At 41.6% G+C, this 19,807-nt stretch overlaps 2 protein-coding genes and 1 non-coding gene across 4 annotated transcripts in view; 2 read left to right on the plus strand and 1 right to left on the minus strand.

Annotated features, from left to right (window-relative positions):
* The window catches only part of RAD51C (RAD51 paralog C), a 36,293-nt gene extending 26,367 nt beyond the window's left edge, over positions 1 to 9,926 (minus strand). For both annotated transcript variants that reach the window (XM_055001499.1, XM_055001498.1), the window contains exons 1-4: positions 9,797 to 9,926; positions 7,421 to 7,670; positions 5,805 to 5,971; positions 3,988 to 4,121 (exon numbers count right to left, since the gene is read on the minus strand). In XM_055001499.1, the coding sequence (XP_054857474.1) occupies positions 3,988 to 4,121; positions 5,805 to 5,971; positions 7,421 to 7,670; positions 9,797 to 9,920 (675 nt within the window). In that variant the 5' untranslated portion in view covers positions 9,921 to 9,926. The remainder of the gene's footprint in view (positions 1 to 3,987; positions 4,122 to 5,804; positions 5,972 to 7,420; positions 7,671 to 9,796) is intronic.
* A 6,625-nt stretch (positions 9,927 to 16,551) lies between these two features.
* Positions 16,552 to 16,766, plus strand: LOC129345115 (small nucleolar RNA U3). The gene has a single exon (XR_008598440.1). It is a non-coding gene; the product is annotated as a small nucleolar RNA U3 (small nucleolar RNA).
* Positions 16,669 to 19,807, plus strand: part of TEX14 (testis expressed 14, intercellular bridge forming factor) — a 56,464-nt gene continuing 53,325 nt past the window's right edge. The window contains exons 1-2 of the mRNA XM_055001657.1: positions 16,669 to 16,764; positions 18,206 to 18,320. The gene's annotated coding sequence lies outside the window, so the exon portion shown is untranslated. The remainder of the gene's footprint in view (positions 16,765 to 18,205; positions 18,321 to 19,807) is intronic.

A 19,807-nucleotide genomic window follows, 5' to 3' on the forward strand; every position in this document is an offset into this window, starting at 1 on the left:
CAAAAAGAGGCTGAAAATGGCCAAAAAGGGGCCCAAAATGGTCAGGATCGGGCCACTGCTGAGCAGGAGAGTGATCCACCACCCGTCAGAGGCCTGATCCGGGCTGTTTCGGCCCCAATCCAGGACAAAATGGGCCCAAAATGTCCAAGAGTCAGGTGGGCGGGATCACCTGACACGTGACCTCTTTGGGAAACTGCCGGAACTGCGTTCCTGCACGTTCCCCCTCGAAATGAGCCCTGATTCCTATTAATGTGCTTGAGGCACACATTCACTTTGAATGGAAAGTTGGGATACACATCCACTCTTTCCATGACCAATTATAGCATTTTTCTATTTCATTCTGTGCCTTATTAGGCCTATTGTACTTTATGGTGTGTAGTATTTCATTCATGACCACTGAGGAGCGCTTTTTAGCTGAAACGTGTTTTGTCTGGTGATATTTATGTAATTGTACTGGGTCATTTGGAAGCTACCTGTATGGCATTCCTATGTGTTTTGGTATATTTTGCTCTATACTTGTGTTACACAAGTGGAAGGTGCTAAACTGTGGAACCACACATATAGATATTGTTTAAAATACATGTTTTTATTGCTCCACATCCTATTAAATATTTTTGTATTAGTTTTTCAGTTTTTGTGTTATCGTTTGCATTTGATTCATTTTGGTTGTTTTTCACAAATTTGGCCCAACCAGCTTATTTTTGGATGATTTATTTTTATTTATTATATTTTTAACCCACCTTCCCCACAAGTGGGCTCAGGGCGAGGTACAACATTGATTAAAAAACATTAAAACAATAATCACAGCATAAAAACAGCAAACAATAAAACCATTCCAAGACGGGGCAGTCCTGCACTCCTGCCCATCAGCAACCAAGATAAAGGACAGCAACCAAGGGACACAGAGGAGCTGTGTAGGATGGGCCAGACAACCTAGAGCCAAGTCCATCTCACCTCAGAGCCTGCTGAGGTTTCATACCCAGTCTTACTGTTTCAAAACTTCCTTCCCCAGTCACTCAGGCTGGCAACTTCTTGTCTTTCAAAAGGGAAGTTAGGATTCCCAAAAGGATATCTCCATTACTAAACTTAGGCTGCCTTCTCCCCACCCTGGTATATAATAAAGTCACCGACACATTAAATGCACACACCTAAAGACACACTGTGCTGTGGAGCTCAGCTTCTGGTCCCTCTAAGTATTTGCATTTCTTAACTGCTTTATTCATAATTTATTTGTTAAAAGGAAGTAAATAAGGACACATGAAGCTCATTCCCATCATGGTGTTTAATTATGATTTATTCCAATTGCTTTGTGGCATCTATTAATGATGCAAAAGTTCTTCATTTATCATAAGTAAACCTTAGCTTCTGTCTGGGAAGCTTCATCTTTCTAGCCAGAATGTCTGGAACAGGCTACATTGATGTCATGTTCCTCATGGTGGCTTACCCATACCCCAAGACTCTTCTTCTGGGGGTGGGGGGGATTCTAGCTTTTATCTTGGCAATGCCTCCAAATCTGTGACAGATGTCCACAGCCTTTAGAAAGGAATTTTGACCAGGGAGGGTAATGTTCTGGGGGTACATTCATTACAGGCTGTAGGATTCCAATCGTATATTGAAAGAGTTAGTGCATGTTTAGGGTCTCTATAAGCCAATACACTGCTCTGAACAGGAGTATGAACAGCAGAGACAGCTGACATGATGAAAGAATAAAAATAGTAAATTGACCAATAAAATGAAATATTTAAGATTGTTATTTATATTGGCTTTGAGAGGAGCTAAAGGACTTCACTAGGGCACTACAGAATTGGGGTGGGGGGGGATGTCTCCCTATTTACTATATAAAAAAGTACTACAAGCTCCCTTGGATCGGCTCTTTTCTTCCTGCTATTCCCAGGAAGAAATACAAACTAGCATCTCTGTCCCCTGCTAGGTATCACATTCCTGCCAGGGTGTGAGATGGCCCTTTGACTGTTCTCTGCTGACCAGGAACATTTGCACTACCAGTCCTGAAGTCCTGGGTGCTTGTGAGAGCCATCACTGGGATGGGGGATGCTTGACAGCAATCAACCTCTCTCACCCATTCTTGGAAAGAATGTTGGGGGAAGGGGTTGAAGCCTGAAAATTCTCCATAGTAGGATGTAGTCCAAAGCATTTCTCCACAGACCCTAAAAAGCAAAATGAATCAGGACCACAATATTGGGAATAGGTTTACCTCCTCCGAGCACTGTTTCCCTTTGCTTGAAAAATGGTCTTTTGGGGTTGTTTAAATTCTGTAAGGAAGTAATAGTAGAAGAAGAAAAACAGACATAATACCCCTCCTGCATGCCTTACAGCAGCGGGGGGGGGGGGTTTAAATCAGGAAAGCAACATGCTGAATGTTGTTTTATTCTGTTTTTATGGCTTGCTGTTGATTCTATTGTATTGTTTCTACTTTGTAAACCATCTCAAGTAAGTCTCTGGACGGCCGGCATATGCATTTTTAAATAAACAAGTAGCAACCTCACATTCTGCAGTGCTGTGGCCCTATTCACATACCCTCCATCTCCAGTTTAGCTGCTTAATAGAGACAGATTACACATTGTAGAGTCCAACCATGGACCTCACGCATCAGTAGTTTGGCTCAAAGGGAACACAACATGGAAATAGATCCAGAGGAGTTAGCCGTGTTAGTCTGTAGTAGCAAAATCAAAAAGAGTCCAGTAGCACCTTTAAGACTAAAGACAACTAACTCCAAGATATCACTGCTCCAGGTTTTGCTAAACCCACTGTGTTTTAACCTTCTACTGTTATTATCATTTGGGTCCTTATAACCTGGATGCTGCTCTGTTAGCCATTTGGAATCCAGGGAGATAAAGCAGGATACAAATGTTTTAACGATTCCTCTCTGCTTTGAAGAGGCAGAATTTCTAATGCATTCTAGAATTTCCATTTAAGACAGTCAGCCAGGCCCATGCTGCTCTCTGAAATTCAGATTTTTCAGGAGTCATCCTAGTTGAACTAGCTGGTGGGAGGGGGCGCTAACACCTATTTAGAGTTTGCATAGTCTCTCTTCATAATCATATTAATAATTACCTCTAAATTTGATGATCAAGCGCCTATACTAAGGGCAACCAGAGGTACCCCTGCAGGCAAAATCAAGGTTCCTGAAAACTTGGGAACTCCCTAGGTATGCAGGAAAAATTATTAGGACCTCCCCATAACGGCCATCTGTGGACTGAGCATGCTCATTGTCCTGAGAATATTAAGAGCAACTGAGAATTAGCTCTTAGCTCTCAGAAAGAGAGAATGAGATTGTTCAAACCCTGAAAAGCTCATTGTACCATAGAGGATAGGCTTTGGATCGGGGAGATTTCCTGTTCATTCCACATTCACACCCCCTTATGATTGCTTGCAAGCAAATGGCCCTTAAAATAAGCACAAGAGGTATCTAAATGAAAGACTTCAAGCCTCACGAACTTCTGGAATAAGCAGTCCCACATGAGTGGCAGGAGGCAGGCTCTGCAGCAAGATCTCAAAATAGGCCCAGGCTACAGCAGTTCAGACAGTCTTCTCCATAACTCTATTTATCTCATCCACCCCATTACTTTAGAAAAACTTTGGAAGGAACCACGTTTAGCTCCAGAAAGCTAAGAGGGGTGGGGGAATTTAGGCTTAACTAGGAAGAAGGAAGGAGTTTCCGAAAGGCATATACAAGTTTGTTGGTATTAAGAAATTGCGTAGCACATTATCCATGCTGGGCCCTAGGTATACCTGACCTTTGATATCAAAGAGCTTAAGCACACCCAACTCTTTTAAATTGTGGCCACGATTAGGAGTGAGTAAGGCGGTAAAGAAACAGGAGTGATTCAGCTTAAAAATATCTGGCTTCAGTACAATCCAAGGCAAGTCAGAGATTAAGAGTATCTAATTACTCCTCATGATATCAAGCAGACCTTTGATACCTATCTCTGAAACATGCACGCACACAGCATCTCCGTGAATCCCTACCTTTGCATGCTCAGAGAGGAAATCTGAGAGAAGGTAGACCTGTGCCAGCAGCTCCACATAGTCATGGCAACGAAAGTAATAGATGTGAGAGAGAATATTTTCCAGAGAAAATGTCTCCAGCGCTGCTTGATGGCCTGAAGGAGAAAGGAAGAATGTAAAGCTGTGTAGAACACACGGCTGGCCAATATCCCCAGCCCTCACCCCAACCTGTCCTTTAAACCACATTGCCATACAATCAGTCATCGACAGTAAGGAATGATGAAGTGGCTTTATCACTTCTTTTCTTACTTTTTGCACTGTTTTTACAAATTGTTTTATTTCTGTTGCTGTCGGCATTTTTAAAGTCTTCTTGAGCCCTTTTGAGGGAGGGAAAGGCAAATATTTTCAATAAATAAAATTTCCAGCTCCATAGAAACCAAGTAAAACGAAGAAAAAGTTCTTGCCTCTGCTTGGGAAGAATTTGTGTGTGCATGTTTTAAAAACAGGGGTAGAGAAGAATATTAGGTGTGGGATGTGCTGTGTTTTTAGCACAGGGCCTTTGGCCTTTGTGCATTATAGGTGAATTTTTAAAAAGCAGGGCTTTCAGGGCTGGTTTCTAGAATTAGTTCTACTAGCATCAGTATTTTGGATCTCTTGCATCAGTCAAGTCACAATCTCTCAGGTCCTGTCCTCATCCATGCAGCGTGACATAAACAAGCCTTACCTAGCACACATCCTCTGCAGGATATTACTGCTTGATTGTCCTGAACATTTAGTGTTTCATGGTATGAAGATGCCAGTTAGCTATCATGGTACTACAGACAGTCTACAGGCAGGACTATGGCTATTTCCACACAGGTTATGTGCCCCGAGTTCAGGGCTACTGGGAAGTGTTTTTCCCCCTGCTTCCCCACAGCACGGTGGTACAATCATGAACCTCTGGGGACTTCCCTGCCCTTTCTCTTATCTTTCTCAAACCTGCTTTGCTGCAGAGTTTTGGGAAACACTGTATTAAAGCATGGATGGCTGTCACTTGAGTAAAAAAGTGTGAATTTTCTCTTATCCTGCCCCACAACGGCCGTTTCCTCCCCTGCCATAGGGCATGGAGGCGCTTTTATTTTTTTAAAAGCACCAGAATATTGTTATCAAGATATACCGTTGTTACAATATGTGTATCAAGTTTTCTGGATTTCCAGCTTTTGTTTTAAAAAAAGTTACCTTTCCCCTCATATCTCCACAAGGGAAGGCACTAGATACTTTAAAAAAAAATGAAAGATGAAAATTCAGAGGTGTTACACATTTTGTTGCAATGGTATACTGATATAATAATATGCTAATGCCAGTATAAAAAAGAATTGCAAAACCCCAGTTGCCCAAGGAAGTGGCTGCTGTTGGTGGACAGAGGCAGGAGAATCTGCAGGAAAACCTGCCACATGGAAGTCCTGTTGCTGCTGAGCTTTATCAGCAGCTGCACTTGCCATGGGAAACCAAATAAGCCTATTCCCATGTGGAAACTACTTACGTGCATGATACAATATACAGAATTCGATACCATGAGATTAATAGTTCTCTTGTTTTGCTTTTATATTTAAAGGAAAAGCAATTTCCTAGCCCTCAGGGTGCTGAAGATATGCTTGAAACGGTATAAGCAATAGTTGTTGAAATCTCAGAAATGATACTGAATAAGGTTTCCAGTGGCTGGGAAGGGGAAAAGAGGAAGGTTCAGTACCCTGTCGCTCACCAAGAAGAACCATAAATTACATAAAATTCCAAGAAGTCTTGAGGTAGGCAGCTACACCTGGCTGCAATACCAGCAGGAACATAATTAGGTAACAAACCTTCTTCAGGGTGCATTTCTGCAATCAAATGGCAATGCTGAACACAGGCAGAGGCCATATCCACGACTCTGTCTACCATAAAGCTCCCCTCAGTGTCTATGAAAACAGCTTCTCCAGCAAGCCCTCCAAAGCACTCTGGAAACTGCACATCCACCGCCAACTGCATGCTGAGCAAAGCAACATAAAGAAAGTCACAGACAGGCAAGCAGAGATAATTAAATATCAACAAATAAAGGTTATTAAAACCCATCTCCTAGCTTGTCTCCAGGGAAATTGTTTCTTCTTCTGACAAAGAGTAAATCAGACAGGAAACAACATTGCGCAGAGATTTCTACAATGTGGAATGGGTAATGTGGTATTGTACCAAGGGCCTTGAGGATCTGGTTATTGCTGCCAACATAGGGAGGTCTTAAAAAAAAAACCTGCGGGTTTAAAATGAAGGTTCAGCTACAGTAAAGTCCAAACTACACATTACATCTACAATATGATCTCCACAGGACTTGCAGCCATATGGCAACTGCCAGCTCCCCATGGGAAACTAATCTGAAAATGCAGGAAGAGTACAATTCTGAATTGGGCCCCTGTGGCACTTCCATATTGAATTCCCATCTGCCATATAGCTGCAAATCCCTGTCACGTTCATATGGTATGTGTAATGTGGTGTTAAGATATCAATACTCCAAGTTCTAAGCATGGGGACCAAAGTAAGGAAAATGGCACCACTATGGACAGGACCTGCAGAAATGTGCATACCAAACCAGGGTTAGGAAAAATTGTAGCAAAACGGAGAGGGGGGCAGGGGAGGATACAGAAGCTGGCCAGCAACATCATGTAGAGAGGCCAATATCATGTGGATATCTTTGAAGCCAAAGCAGAGCCAAAACATCCACGTGGAAATAGCTTTAATATCTTACCAGGGTTCCACTCCATGCAAAAAGGGCAGGGGAGAAGCAAGGGGCACATGCAAGGCCAGCAAGAAGCCAGGTTTGTAAACATTTTCACTACCACACTTTCTGGTAGATTGCCATGTTGGTCTGCTACTGGACTCGAATCTTACTTAACCACCATTTCATTTGACATGTTAATTATAACATTTGATTTATACACTGCCCTTCAGGACAACTTAATGCCCACTCAGAGTGGTTTACAAAGTATGTTATTATTATCCCCACAACAAACACCCTGTGAGGTGGGTGGGGCTGTGAGAGCTCCTAGAAGCTGTGATTGATCCAAAGTCACCGAGCTGGCTTCAAGCAGAGTGGGGACTCAAACCCGGTTCTCCAGATTAGAGTCCCGCGCTCTTAACCACTACACTAAACTGGCTCAGCCATTCTCTTCTCCTCACAATATCCTTTAAAGGTGTTCCTGAATTGTGATCTATATATTAAAGCAGAGAAAGAGAGAACTGTACTTTGCCTAAGGCCACCTGTTAAGTTCAGGGTTAGGGTAAAGAGTGCCAAGACAGGGGCTTTTACACTATGATTACACAGCTGCTGGACAACAAACCTTGAAAGGGTCCACAGACAACAACATGAACAGTGCTCTCCTTTTGTTCTTTGAGTGATGGAAAGTGCAGAAAACACATTACATGATAGCTGCAACTATTTCTTTATTACCATAACTGTGTTTTGCCCACACCAGGTGCTCCACAGATTTCTGTGACTTTCATCAGTGGCACACCTCCTCCCAGGATATCATCTAAGGCAGAGCAGAAGGTTACTATGAAACCCTGAACTTGCTCCTCTTCCAAGAGTTCAAGCGCTGTGTATTTTCTGACGGTATTTCCTGAGCCCCTTTCATTGCCATGACTGTCTCCTTTGATCACTTGCAGAATTTCTAATGCCTCCTGTTTTGAAATCCCAATTTCTGAAAATTAAAATACAAAGATTTAGTTAAAAAAGAACAGCCTCTTAACTAAAGCTCCTTGCAATTTAAATATAATTGCCAAAAAGAATTAATTAAAATTAGCAGAACTGAAATCTACTTGCTGGAAGAGACATCTGAAGTGTGACAGCGCCACCTAGTGGCTCTAAACAGCAAAGGTACTCAAAAGGAAAAAGAATATGAATGGAAGGATAGACTGCTTTCCCTTTTGAAAAACTGATTAAGAAATGGAGGGATGAAGGTGACTGAGACGGGACAGAATCTTTAAAAAGTCATAAGCAGAAATTATCCATATCTTTAAATGCAAAGGAAAATCTGATTTCAGGTTGTAGCAAGCAAAAGCTTCTTTGCTTCCGTTGCACCTACTGAACATGCTCCTGCTAATGAACATGTTCAGAGGAAGCATTTAAAAGTAGGGAGGGTTTTTTTTAGTTATTTGTGGTTAAAATCATGCAGAGACACAGTGGGCAGCCTCAGCGGATGAGTTATTGTGAGGCTCTTAAAAATTATTAAATGTATCGTGCTCCTAGTGATCTCACATTCAGATTGGTGATCAGGGCCACACTTGCTTAATGTGGCAACATCTTATGTGCATAGGCCATTCACTAGGCCTAACTTGCATCCTTGCCGATAAAGCTTCACTGGTTCCTGCTTTGCAGGCTAGAAAGTCAGAGGAAAGGAAATGAGGGAAGCATTTCTAATTTAAAGGCATTGGTGGTCTTTTAAAAATGTTATTTACTTATTTTACTTTACTTTTTCCCTTTCTTTCTCCCCAATGGAGACGCAAAGTGGGTTGTATTATTCTCTTCTTCATTTTTTCCTCACAACCATCCTGTAAGGTATAGTAGGCTGAGAGCATGTGGCTGGCCCACCCAGCAGCTTTGATGGCAGAGCAGGAAATCAAACCCAAGCTACTCAAATCCTAGTCTGTCATTCTAGCCACTACATCACATTTGCTCCCAAATTTAAATTTATCGAACATTGTTACCTTTCCCCTAAAAATCATAACTCAAATTCAGAATACAGACATTGTTCTCCAGCAATTGTACTCTCATGAGTGTGAAAGAATTCATGATATCTTTCAGGCCAACCATCCATTTTAATAGAGCAGCCACATTTTTACATAAATTCTCTTGGAAAGGGAGAAAACGAGCTTGTCACGGTGTTTGAGAATACATGTTAAATATATCACAAGCACACAGGGTCTCTGCCTCCAAGGAGCTTACAATCTAAAAATGTGGTTTGTACCTGTTTTTAAACAAACATACGCATGTGTGCTTGCCTGAAGATTTACATGCTGCTTCTCCATCTCAAGGCAGCTTCACAGCATTAAAAAAAACCAGGATTAAGAACACTTAAAATTAAATCAAGGTCGGTAGCTGTGTTTGACTGCAGCAGTAGAAAAGAGCAGGAGTCCAGTAGCACCTGTATGATTAACAAAATTTGTAGTAGGGTAAGCTTTTGTGAATCACAGCTCACTTCTTCAGGTATCTTCAGATACCTGCTCAGGAAACCTCAGACCCTATTTAAAATTAAAAGGAACCTAAAGCAAGCTAACCCAGTCAGCCATTAACTGGTTCGATCTAACAGCCATAAAATCCTACAGCACAGAAGCCTAAGAATAGTAAGGGGCGGCTTACATCAACAAGTCTGCATCTATCAACAAGTCTGTATGCATTCATTATTATTATTTAAAAAATATCCGACGAGGAAAAAAATCCCAGATACAGCAGAATAGCAGAGGCTGTGACACTGAAAGGCATCCCCTTAGACTACATTTTTAAAATGCTCCCCTTCATGGGAGAATTCCCCACAAAAAGAAACAAGGCAATAGGAAAGTAGGCAGCTTGAATCCTTTCCCTCCGTGGTGTTAGCTTTAAACACAGGGGATTAATTAAAAAAAAGTCTCCCCTTTCTCCCCCATCTGTTGTCCGAAGTGGAGCAGACCCTCTCTTACTGCTACGACCGTGGCCCGAACCATCTGCAGCGGAGGGGGGGGGGACGAGAGGCGAAGAGAAAAGCGCTGTCTGGCTGAAAGAAAGAGGGGGGCGGTTTTGGCGGGAAAGAGCGTTTCTCCCTCAGGCTCGGCTTCTTCGCCTGCGGCCTACCTTTGCTGAGCTCGCAGGGCCCGACGTCGAGCACCTCCTGAGCCGTCTGGAAGCCCGCCGCGACCAGCTTGGCCCGCAGACTCGGAGGCAAGGAGAAGCTGCCCAGCTCTCGCTGCTGCTCCATGGAGGCTCGCGGGCATGGGACGGCTCCCCCAGCAGTCCCCGCCCCGGGCCGGCCCCTTTGGACGGGCTGCTTCCGAGCCGCCGCCTTCTCCGTGACCCTGTGAGGCGGCAAGGCTGACTCGGGATAAAGCCCGCGGAATCTGCGGGGGACAAACATCCGTGTCAAAGATAACTGTCGGCCGCATTGGGTCCCCATTGGGGGAAACGGTGGGGTATAAATGAAGTGAATAAATAAGCAATAGGGGAACGATGAGGCGAGCCCTGAGCTCTGGCGAGCCCCTTCCCCCAGCTCGTTTATCTGTCAAGGCGGGACAAGATGGGTTAGTCTGTCTGTGGCAGTAGAAAAGAGCAAGAGTCCCCTCGCACCAATAAGACTTAACAAAATTTGTGGTAGGGTATGAGTGTTAGTGAGCCACAGCTCACTTCTTCAGATACAGCTAAAATGTGAGTCCATCTGTCCTTATATCTTGGAGAGTAGAGCAATTACAGAAGCCGAATGATAATAGCTGGGAATGCAGAGAGGTGTGGAGAAATCAACCTTGGCAATGAGTCAGAAAGCTTAGGTCTGGGCTCAGGCCAGGTGAATTGCAACTGTGATAACTGATTCAGTCCAGAGGAATTGCAACTGATAAGGAAGCTCAAGACAATGCATCCACCTGGACTGAATCAAGATTTAGGCTTCCTGACTCATTACCAATGCTGATATCTCCACACCCACCATCCCTCTGCATACCCCATAGGGTTGCCAGGTCCAGGTTGGGAAATTCCTGGAGATTTTGAGGGTGGAGCCTGGAGAGGGTGGGGTTTGGGGAGGGAAGGGGCCTCCATGGGATATAATGCCATAGAGTTCACCCTCCAAAGCAGCCATTTTCTCTAGGGGAACTACTCTGTCTTGCCTGGAGATAAACTATAATTCCAGGAGATCTCCAGCTACCACCTGGAGGCTGGCAACACTAATACCCCACCCTGTTCAATCATGCCTCGCATTATCATTTATGGGCTATTATCATTTTATCTCTATTGTTTATACTTTGCGAGCTGCCCTTGAGCAGGCCACTGAAGAGGCCGCTTATACATTTTGCTAATACATAGTACAGTATCTTTCTTAGAAATCTTAGGGTTTTCAAAATTTGGTTCAAGGCGCATTACAATGATTACTGGCACAATTAGGAAGGATAATGTGTAATTATATACAAAAGAGTGCAGAACTGCATCAGAATGTACCACCCTGGGTTTGAGGAAATATTATGGGGTAGAAATGCTTTTTAATTTCAAAGGTCTCCCTCCCTGATATCCTTTTTGCCAGTTTCTATGAGGCCTGTGGTTTGCACATAAAGATTTTTTTTTAAATCGTACAAATATAATTAGCAATAACAAAAGGAGGGTGACTTCAAATTTCATAGAATCTATAGAATTGTTGGTTGTTGTGGATTTTCCGGGCTGTATTGCCGTGGTCTTGGCATTGTAGTTCCTGACTTTTCGCCAGCAGCTGTGACTGGCATCTTCAGAGGTGTAGCACCAAAAGACAGAGATCTCTCAGACAGTCACTTTCACAAACATTTCATTAAACAATGTAATATGGCATATAAATGCAAATTTACAAAGATTTAAAACAAACAGAAATTCAATGCAGAGTTGAAGAAACGAGGATAACATATTAAATAAAATAGAAACTATTCAGTAGGATCATCCTTATAGCAACAAACAGTACACAGTAGCAAAGTCTGTAGTCCCTATACCTTTAACTGATGCATCTCTTTGAGACTACTTCCTTACAGTACAGCCCTCCTATCTGAGTAAAAAGCCGTCTTGAATAATTCAGTTTTGCAGTTTGCTGAAGGCCTGGAGTGTGGAGCTAAAGGTCTCTTTTTAAAACTTAACACATTTACATTCAGTTTCAATTTGTTTCTGTCTAGAAACTTGAAAAGATTTCTAAGTTGACAAAAATAGGCTTTAACTGCTTTCCATCTCTTGGTCGGATAAGTTTTTTTTAAAAAAATGGCTAATTGCCAAATTTAGTTAATCCAATTTTAATATTCGTATTTGCTGCACATTTTCAGTTCCAGTATTTGGCTGCCAAAATAAGCTGTAAATCTATATTTAGTTACTCTTTTTTTACATAGTCAAAATGAGAACCAAAGGAATGGCATTAAGACTTCTTGGGAGTTGAAGATTTAACATATGGTTGATTTCTAATGTAACCTTTTTCCAGAAATTTTGCAGCATCAGACATGACTACCACATATGAATATAGTCAGCAGACAGCTGTACACAGCATCTCTTCTGTCAAACTGCTTAGAAGTAATACAGCCGTAATAGGCTGTGGGTAGAATATCCAGGGGGAGGCTTTGCCCACATCCATCCCACATTTTGAACCAGTTCAAAGGAGGCTTTTTAAAATTCAGTATCAAAGGGGAAGACCCATGAGTCACAGTGACACCCCATTGAATTGGGGGCTTCCTGCATTTCATGTAGGAAACAATTAGAATTGCCAGCTTCCGGGGGGGGGGGGGGGCTGGAAATCTCCCAGAATTAGACAGGGATCATTTGCCTTGGAGAAAATGTCTGCTTTGGAGGGTGGAATCTGTGGCATTATTCCCCACTGAGGTCCCTCTTCTCCCCAAATCCACCCTCTTCATACTGCACCTCCAAATCTCCAGGAATTTCACAATACAGAGTTGGCAACCCTAGAATAATCCCTGTCTGGAAGCAGTCTTATTTCCAAATGATTTGAAAAAGAGACCTTTTCTCCCTAAACGTTATTTGAACTCAGGGCTTATCCTGGAGGGCCTTCACTCACAAATTCCAGTCAGTCTGAGCCAACAGCACATAATCTGCAATTGGTAGGGTTCATCAATGCTCAGTGCCTGTTGAATTCCATGACAGTTGACAAACAGCCTGCTTTGAGGAAGGTGGTGGACAGCCAAATGGGTTAGATATAAAAGAGGGTGGGTGGGATGGTGCTGGGGGAAGGTTGACTTAGGGGGATACTTGGGGAGTGAAAAGACTAGAAAATGCTGATGATTTAGAGGGGCCTTTTGGCATGCCCCCTGGCTAGAGCAGGAGATTTATGGTTTAGATGTACATGAACAGAAGTTGTAGAGAAATGCAGACAGTAAGAGTGAAGAAATTGAAGAGGTAGTTTAAGGGAAGGATTAAACACATGGAGGTCTTGAGAAAGTAGCTTTGTGAAGTTAATCAGTATTCTCCACTAATATACTTAAAATTTTTGCAACTAGGGTTTGCCTGGAAAAAAGTATGAAAATGAATCCTTCCATAAAATGGAGTTGAGGAAAATTATATGCCACTTTGGGTCCCCATTTGGGAGAAAGATGGAGTATAAAGGAAGTAAATTTTTAAAAATTGAATGCAGTATTCAGTGCATAGTAAGGGAGAAGTGCATTGTTCGGTTAATTAACAGTAAGTATAAAGCTGATAAATTCAGCTCAAAATGATTTTGTGATCATTTTGTGATCTAGGAATAATGGCCCATGCTCTTCCTGTTCCTTGCCCGGTCCGGCTTGGCAAGTTTAGAACAAATTCCCTGGAGGCAGAATTGCATGAACATGTGAAGGAAGGGAATTACAGGAAAGTTAAGAGGCTTCTGCAGCAAGGTAAGGGGCCTCAGTTTTTCTCTGAGCTGCTTAGTAGTAGGGGTATTTTAGTATAATTGCATGAATAGTGAAGAGCATAAACAATGTGATGTAACTGAACCAAGATTGGAAACAGCTGTTTTCAAATCCCCACTTAGCCATGAAGCTCTTTCAGCCCCGAATCATATACATCATCCTAAGCTCTAAGTGGGATAAAAAAATGTAATAAATAACATTCATCTACCTGCCTATCAAAATTATAAAAGGTAAAAAAGGTGATTGGAGGGTTTTGTTCCTGATTTTGATGTGAAGTGGCAGAGTGGTGAACAATGTGACTTTTTACCCAGGAAGAGTCTGCTTCAAATCCCCTGAGTGCCTCTCTTGTTCTAGACGCCATACAAAGCAGCAGCAACGGGGCTTCCATGTTGCAGATTTCTCTTAGCCGGTCCCTTGGCAGTGGTCATTCCCTCCTCCACCTGTACCGCCAGGGCTTTTTCAGGTTTTTCTTTCTCAAAACTGTTGCAAAGCATGTTTGGAAAGATTGCAGAAAAATCAGGGAAACCCCAGGCATACCACCTGTGTGGATATGACTAAATGTGAAAGCTGTCTTTGGCTCACATGGCTCAGAGTCTCTACGCAAGAAGACATCTGGCACATGTTCTTCAAGTTCTGAGTGACGCAATGTTTCCTGGGAACTGTAGTTTTAAAAGAGTCGCTTGGGATTGCTGTGGAGAGGAAGGTTGAAAATACAAGCAAAATTAGGTTAGAGAAGCATTTTTCTAATGTAGTTTATGGGTTTGAGCCTTTAGTCTCCCCTTCCCTCACTCTGGGTGGAATCTTCCAGGTTCTTAAAATAAAAGTTTTCAAAGACAGAGGAGTGCGAGATTCCTGGGGGAGAAGGACTTCGCAATTCCATCCAGAGTGCAGCGGGGTGTGGAGGATGACACTAAATGGGCTTAGAGTGGAGTAACTCTGCTTAGCATTTCAGGGAAAGTGTCTTACCAAAGCAACACACATGAACATATTTTTTCACAGGTAGTTTTGTGATGATAGTTACTGAGAATCATAGCTTCAAAGAACTTTGCAAAACAACATTTTAAAGGTGTGCAGATATTAATGCGCTATTTTAAGGTTGATGGATATTTGATTTTAAAGTTTCCTAATATTTAAATAATATTTAAATAATAATATTTAAAGTTTCCCCACCTTTGGGGTGGGGAAGGTTCTCCCCACCACTGCACCTTGTTAATTTGTTTTATTATTTGTATAGTTTTAGTTTTTGTTTTTATCGATTTTAACTGTTCACCGCCCAGAGCCCCTGGGGATGGGCGGTATATAAATTGAATAAATAAATAAATAAATAATATACTTAATTGAAGAAAAAACTATTCTAGGAAGTGCTTAGTCATATTCTGAATATCCACGTGCTCTGGATAGGTCTGGGAAGGAAAGCCTCTTGGTTAAAACCTATATTCTCAGGGGTTATTTCTAGTGTCTAATTTTGAGTGTCTCTAGCCTTGTTAAGCCTGGAATTTGGAATATATATATATAGAGAGAGAGTGAATGTGTGTGTGTAGTGGATGCTACTATAAAATGACTGGCAAGGTGGCTGCCTCAGGAAATGCAATCAGATGGTGAATTCTAATTCTGTTTCCTGTAATATACTTGTATTCCGGCTACTTTTTCTTTTTAAAAGGTAATGAAGTCTGGGAATTTGACCTATATGTGTAATAGGATTCTGTATGTTTGCTCAAAAGCAATTCTTTCTTTATTCTGTAGGGTTTCCCCCCAAAGAAGTGAAGCCGTAGTCTTCATGCATTGTGGAGCTTATTCCCAGGATATGATACCTTTAAAGTTCCACGAGGCTCTTGTTTGTTAACAAACTGTTATTTAAGCATAGGTGTTTGTGCACTAGAGCCCACTTTATTAGATGTATGACATAGATGGTTAACAGAGCCAAATGCCTACAAAAAGCACGTTGATGGGGGGTTTTTTACATAAAAATGTTAGGAAAAGCACAACTAATCATTCATGATAGCAGTATCCCTAGTTTTGTTAAGCTGCCTAAGGCTGCAATTCTACTTTTTAGAGAGTACATCTGATTGAACTCAGTGTTTACCATTGTACTGTAACAGGTGAGAAATCCCTGGTCTTTGTTGAAGCCTGAGGAAATGCAATTAGATGACGAATTCTAATTCAGAAGTTCCACACTACTTTCTCCCTAGGAAATACTTTTGTTGGAGAATGGCGACTTCTAGGTCACCAGCAGAGTGTATTGGGAGCTTGAAATGCTCTCCCACTGGTCCCTGAATATTGCCATTTTTAAACGTCAGTCTGGTGAACAGGATTGCTACTGTGGTGTCTTAAATGCTTTCTAAATACATAATCATGCTGGAAATGTTTACAACTGCCCTGTGAGGTTGGCCAGCTGCTTACTGTCATATTGCAAAGGCTGAATGAGCCAGGCTTACTTAAGGCCACTGTCTTGTTTATGATTACTCAGGGGTAAGTTTGGCTGTATTCATAGGATTCGCCTGTAAATGTGATAAATATTTCAGCTTTTCTCGCGTGGAAGAGACATTTGAGCAGCGGCTTCTCGGCTTATAGAACGTTTTCATACAATACGTTCTATTATAATTTTACTCTGAAGTTCAGCCGTAAAGAACGGCTACCTATAAATCCATGGCATTGAAATAGTTAACTTGTGGCGTATCTAATAACCCTCTTCCACGTGGCTTTGGACGAGCCAATAAACGAGCACGAAGGTAGCAAGCGCCGGTGTAGAACTGGAAGAAGATGATTGGTTGCCTGGGCTCTATATGTAAACTAGGGGGCGGGGTGGTAGTTCGGCGTCTTGTTTTGCAAAAAAGTTTTTAAAATGTTGCTGAATGAAATGCTTGGGCCGTTTTTTGTAAGCAAGTCGTTTTGGCGCATTAAAAAATTAATCGTTAGAAGGAAACGAAACCGGGAGTGTTCGGCACCTGTGACTGTAAAAGTCAGCAAAGACAGTCTCGTGCGCTAGCCGTGGTTGTGTTTGTTAAGACTATACTTTCAGGGATCATTTCTATAGTTTCTAACTAGAGAAGTGCATTCGAAAGTGATCGGTAACGCCAACCACGAGGAGGAGATAAAGTGTTCTCTTCTGAGCGTGAAACAAGCGGTCAGTGCTGCGTTATTGCGGCTGCTTACCTGCTCTTGATGATCGTTCTGCCTTCTTCTTGAAGGTCGGAGGGAGAGAACACAATCTGAGTGGTTGGTCTTCTTTTTACAAATGTTTAAAAATAGAGCTATTTAGTTGTTTTGATCTCTATTATTTTATTTTGATTTTTGTTATTCATTTCTATAATATTAATTTGATTTTAATAATTTTTATCCATGTTATGATTTTTTTCTCTGTTTTTTTTCCACTTTTAGTCATTTTATCTTGCTATTCTCAAAATGCTTACATTATCTCAACTTTCTTACTTCCTTAATCTTTTTTTTAAAAATGAAGTATTTAAAATAAATTCCTTGCCAGCTACAAGGAGCAGGCAAACTATTTTCTTTTCAAAATAACACAGTTACTTTTATTGCTTTGCTCTTTGCAAGGAGGAAGAAACTGCAGGCTGAATGATAAGCTTATTTTTAAAAAGTGGTTTACAAATTATACTGGTTTGTTTTCCTGTTTTGTAGGGTTGTTTTTTACCCTTTGGTTTCAAGAGATACCTGCAAATGTTTTCATTCTTAATATTCTCAGTTACAAGATGCTCTATTCTTTTTAAATATGCTAGAAAGAGCAATCTTTTTGGTATTGTTATTTTTCTCCAATGCAATTTTTCTAGATTTCTTCACTTTTGTAAGGGGTTGTATTGCCAAAGTAGAGCAAACAATTTGGGAAGTCTTTTATTTTCTATACTAGAATTTGCTATACTAGAATTAAAAACTTGTGTTTACTGTTTTTTTTAAAGGGTGTGAAATAATTATCTGGCTTTCCTCAGAAACACCATTTTTTTACTTTGGCTTTTTTTTAGAGGAGGTGGGAAAAGGACTGGGCAAATGGTACAAATTTTTACTCTCTTTGATGAAATCATGAATCTTAGCAGCAAATATAATACAAAGATGTATTTCTCATAGTGTTTGTATTCTGCCCTTTTCCAAGAAGCTTTAGGGCAGCATACATAAAATTACCACATTCCAAATATAATATATTCAATCACTAAGCCAGTCTTGAAAGCAAGAAACCAGGCTGAGGTGAGGAGTTCAATACACTCCCATACACTCTCCAGGTATGCAGAAAAACAATGACTTTGTAAATTAACCTAAAGAAAAATGTTTTCTAAAAGCCTAATGATAAGTTAGTGTGCCCCAGGAGACACTGAATGTTGAGACACAGCTGAAAATGAGAGGTAGGTGAAATAAGCCTTCTTGAAACTTTGAAGAGGAGTTGGGAGAATATCTGTAATTTCTTGTGGCCCAGTATGAATAGTGTATCTCCAACAGGCTCCCGCAGATCCAAAAGATGATTAACAAATCCTTAAAGCACTGAATTCAGTGGTGCTTCATACTGAGTATATGTAGGGTTGTGGCATGAGCCAAGCATTACAGACGGTTAGAGACTTGGGTGGAGGGCTCCTGAGGAGATCCACTGATTTAAAGGGAGTTTCACGAAATATGGCAATTACAATTTTTTTCAAGTGGTCTTGTCCTTTTTTAGGTATCTGTGTTGATGCTATAAACTCTTTGGGGCAGACTGCTCTGTTCACAGCTGCTTTACTTGGTCTTGAGAAAGTGGTTGATACTCTTCTGGATTTTGGCTCAGACCCAAATCAGTAAGTGGAGACTTTAAATTTTCTCTGTTATCTTTTCCCCCTTAATTTGTCCAATTTACAGGTGATTTCCAGGGTAAAAAAAAAATTACTGAGGGAGAATGGGAAGGGTAGGAAAGAAAAAAGTTTTGGGTCATGTCCTGCGGAACTCGCCCATCTTGTTCCACATACTCCACCCTGAGAACAGATGACATGGTACAGCTTCTGTGGATTTTGGTGGCAAACTTCACAGGAGAACCTGTAAGCCAGCTGCCCATAGGCTAACAGCAGGTAGGCACGGCTGCTCCCTAGGTACCAAGTGAGCACTGCTGTCAGTGCCTATGCTCCTAAGTATAGCATGATGTGGGCATGCACAAGACTTACTGGCAGGAGCTACGCCACTAATAGATGTGATGGGAGCCTGTCACTTAGAGGCAGCCCTAGGGTGAGAGCTGATCCAAATGCTATTGCAACAACCACCTAATCAAGGGAGGCATCTCTTCAGAAACTTACTTTCCCCTTGCTGTGGTGTTGCTAGACAAACCTTGGTCCTGTTCAACTTCTGCCTGTTTAGAGCTGGTTTATGGGAGGCAGGGAGGCTGCATGGCAGCCATTAGAGGACTCATCACAGCAGCATTTAGATATATAACCCACATCCTCTCCTCCCCTTTCGGATGTTTTTGTTATCTTTAATTTTTGAAAAGAGAGTTTACTCATTGGTTGGCACTCTGTGTTGCAAAACTGTGACGTTACTTTCCCTGTTGCTGAGTTGCTTGGCTAATGAGGATAGTCCTGCCTATGGAGCAAGTGGGAAGAATAAACTGACCTGGCTTCAATCTGCCCGCTAACAAGACCCCTCATGTTTCCAGTGTTCCATTCTCCCCACTTCCTACAGTGGTCCAGAGATCATGGGGCATTGGAGAGTGGTAACTAAAACCCCAAGAGGGAAAAGAAGTAGAGAGGAGAGAGTCAGGAATGTCTAGATCTCTTTTTTTTTTATAAATTTTTTATTTTTCAAACTACAAAACACTACACAACACTGCACAAGACTATCACAAGGAAAAGGAAAAGGAAAGGGACAAAAGGGAAGGAGGAAGAAAAAGGGGGGGATAACCTACAAACACTAAACACTACACTTCAATGTTTTCCCTTCATACTGTCATAATACAAAAATAGCTCCATAAGATAATGATCGAGTGGTTAATCATACAGAGAATAAGCATTTCAAATTCTGATTAAACTTTCCTCCCCCTTCTAGGTCCCGGACGCAATTCTCTCTGTGCAACCGCTGTTGTGGTGCTCTCCTCCCCCCCCCCCCCCAGGCTTCTCCTTTTCTTCGTTCTCGGTGCAGCAGAATTCCGGATTTTTATCCTCAAAATCCTTTAGTTGATCTTCTGATAGTATCTTATAGGCCTGATCTTTATATCTAAACCATATTCCTTCCGGGAATAACCATTTGTACTTTATTCCATGGTCCCTCAGAAGAGCTGCAAACTTTTTATACTTAAAAC

This window comes from Eublepharis macularius, chromosome 17 (assembly GCF_028583425.1).
Source record: "Eublepharis macularius isolate TG4126 chromosome 17, MPM_Emac_v1.0, whole genome shotgun sequence".
NCBI classification, from domain to species: Eukaryota; Metazoa; Chordata; class Lepidosauria; order Squamata; family Eublepharidae; genus Eublepharis; species Eublepharis macularius.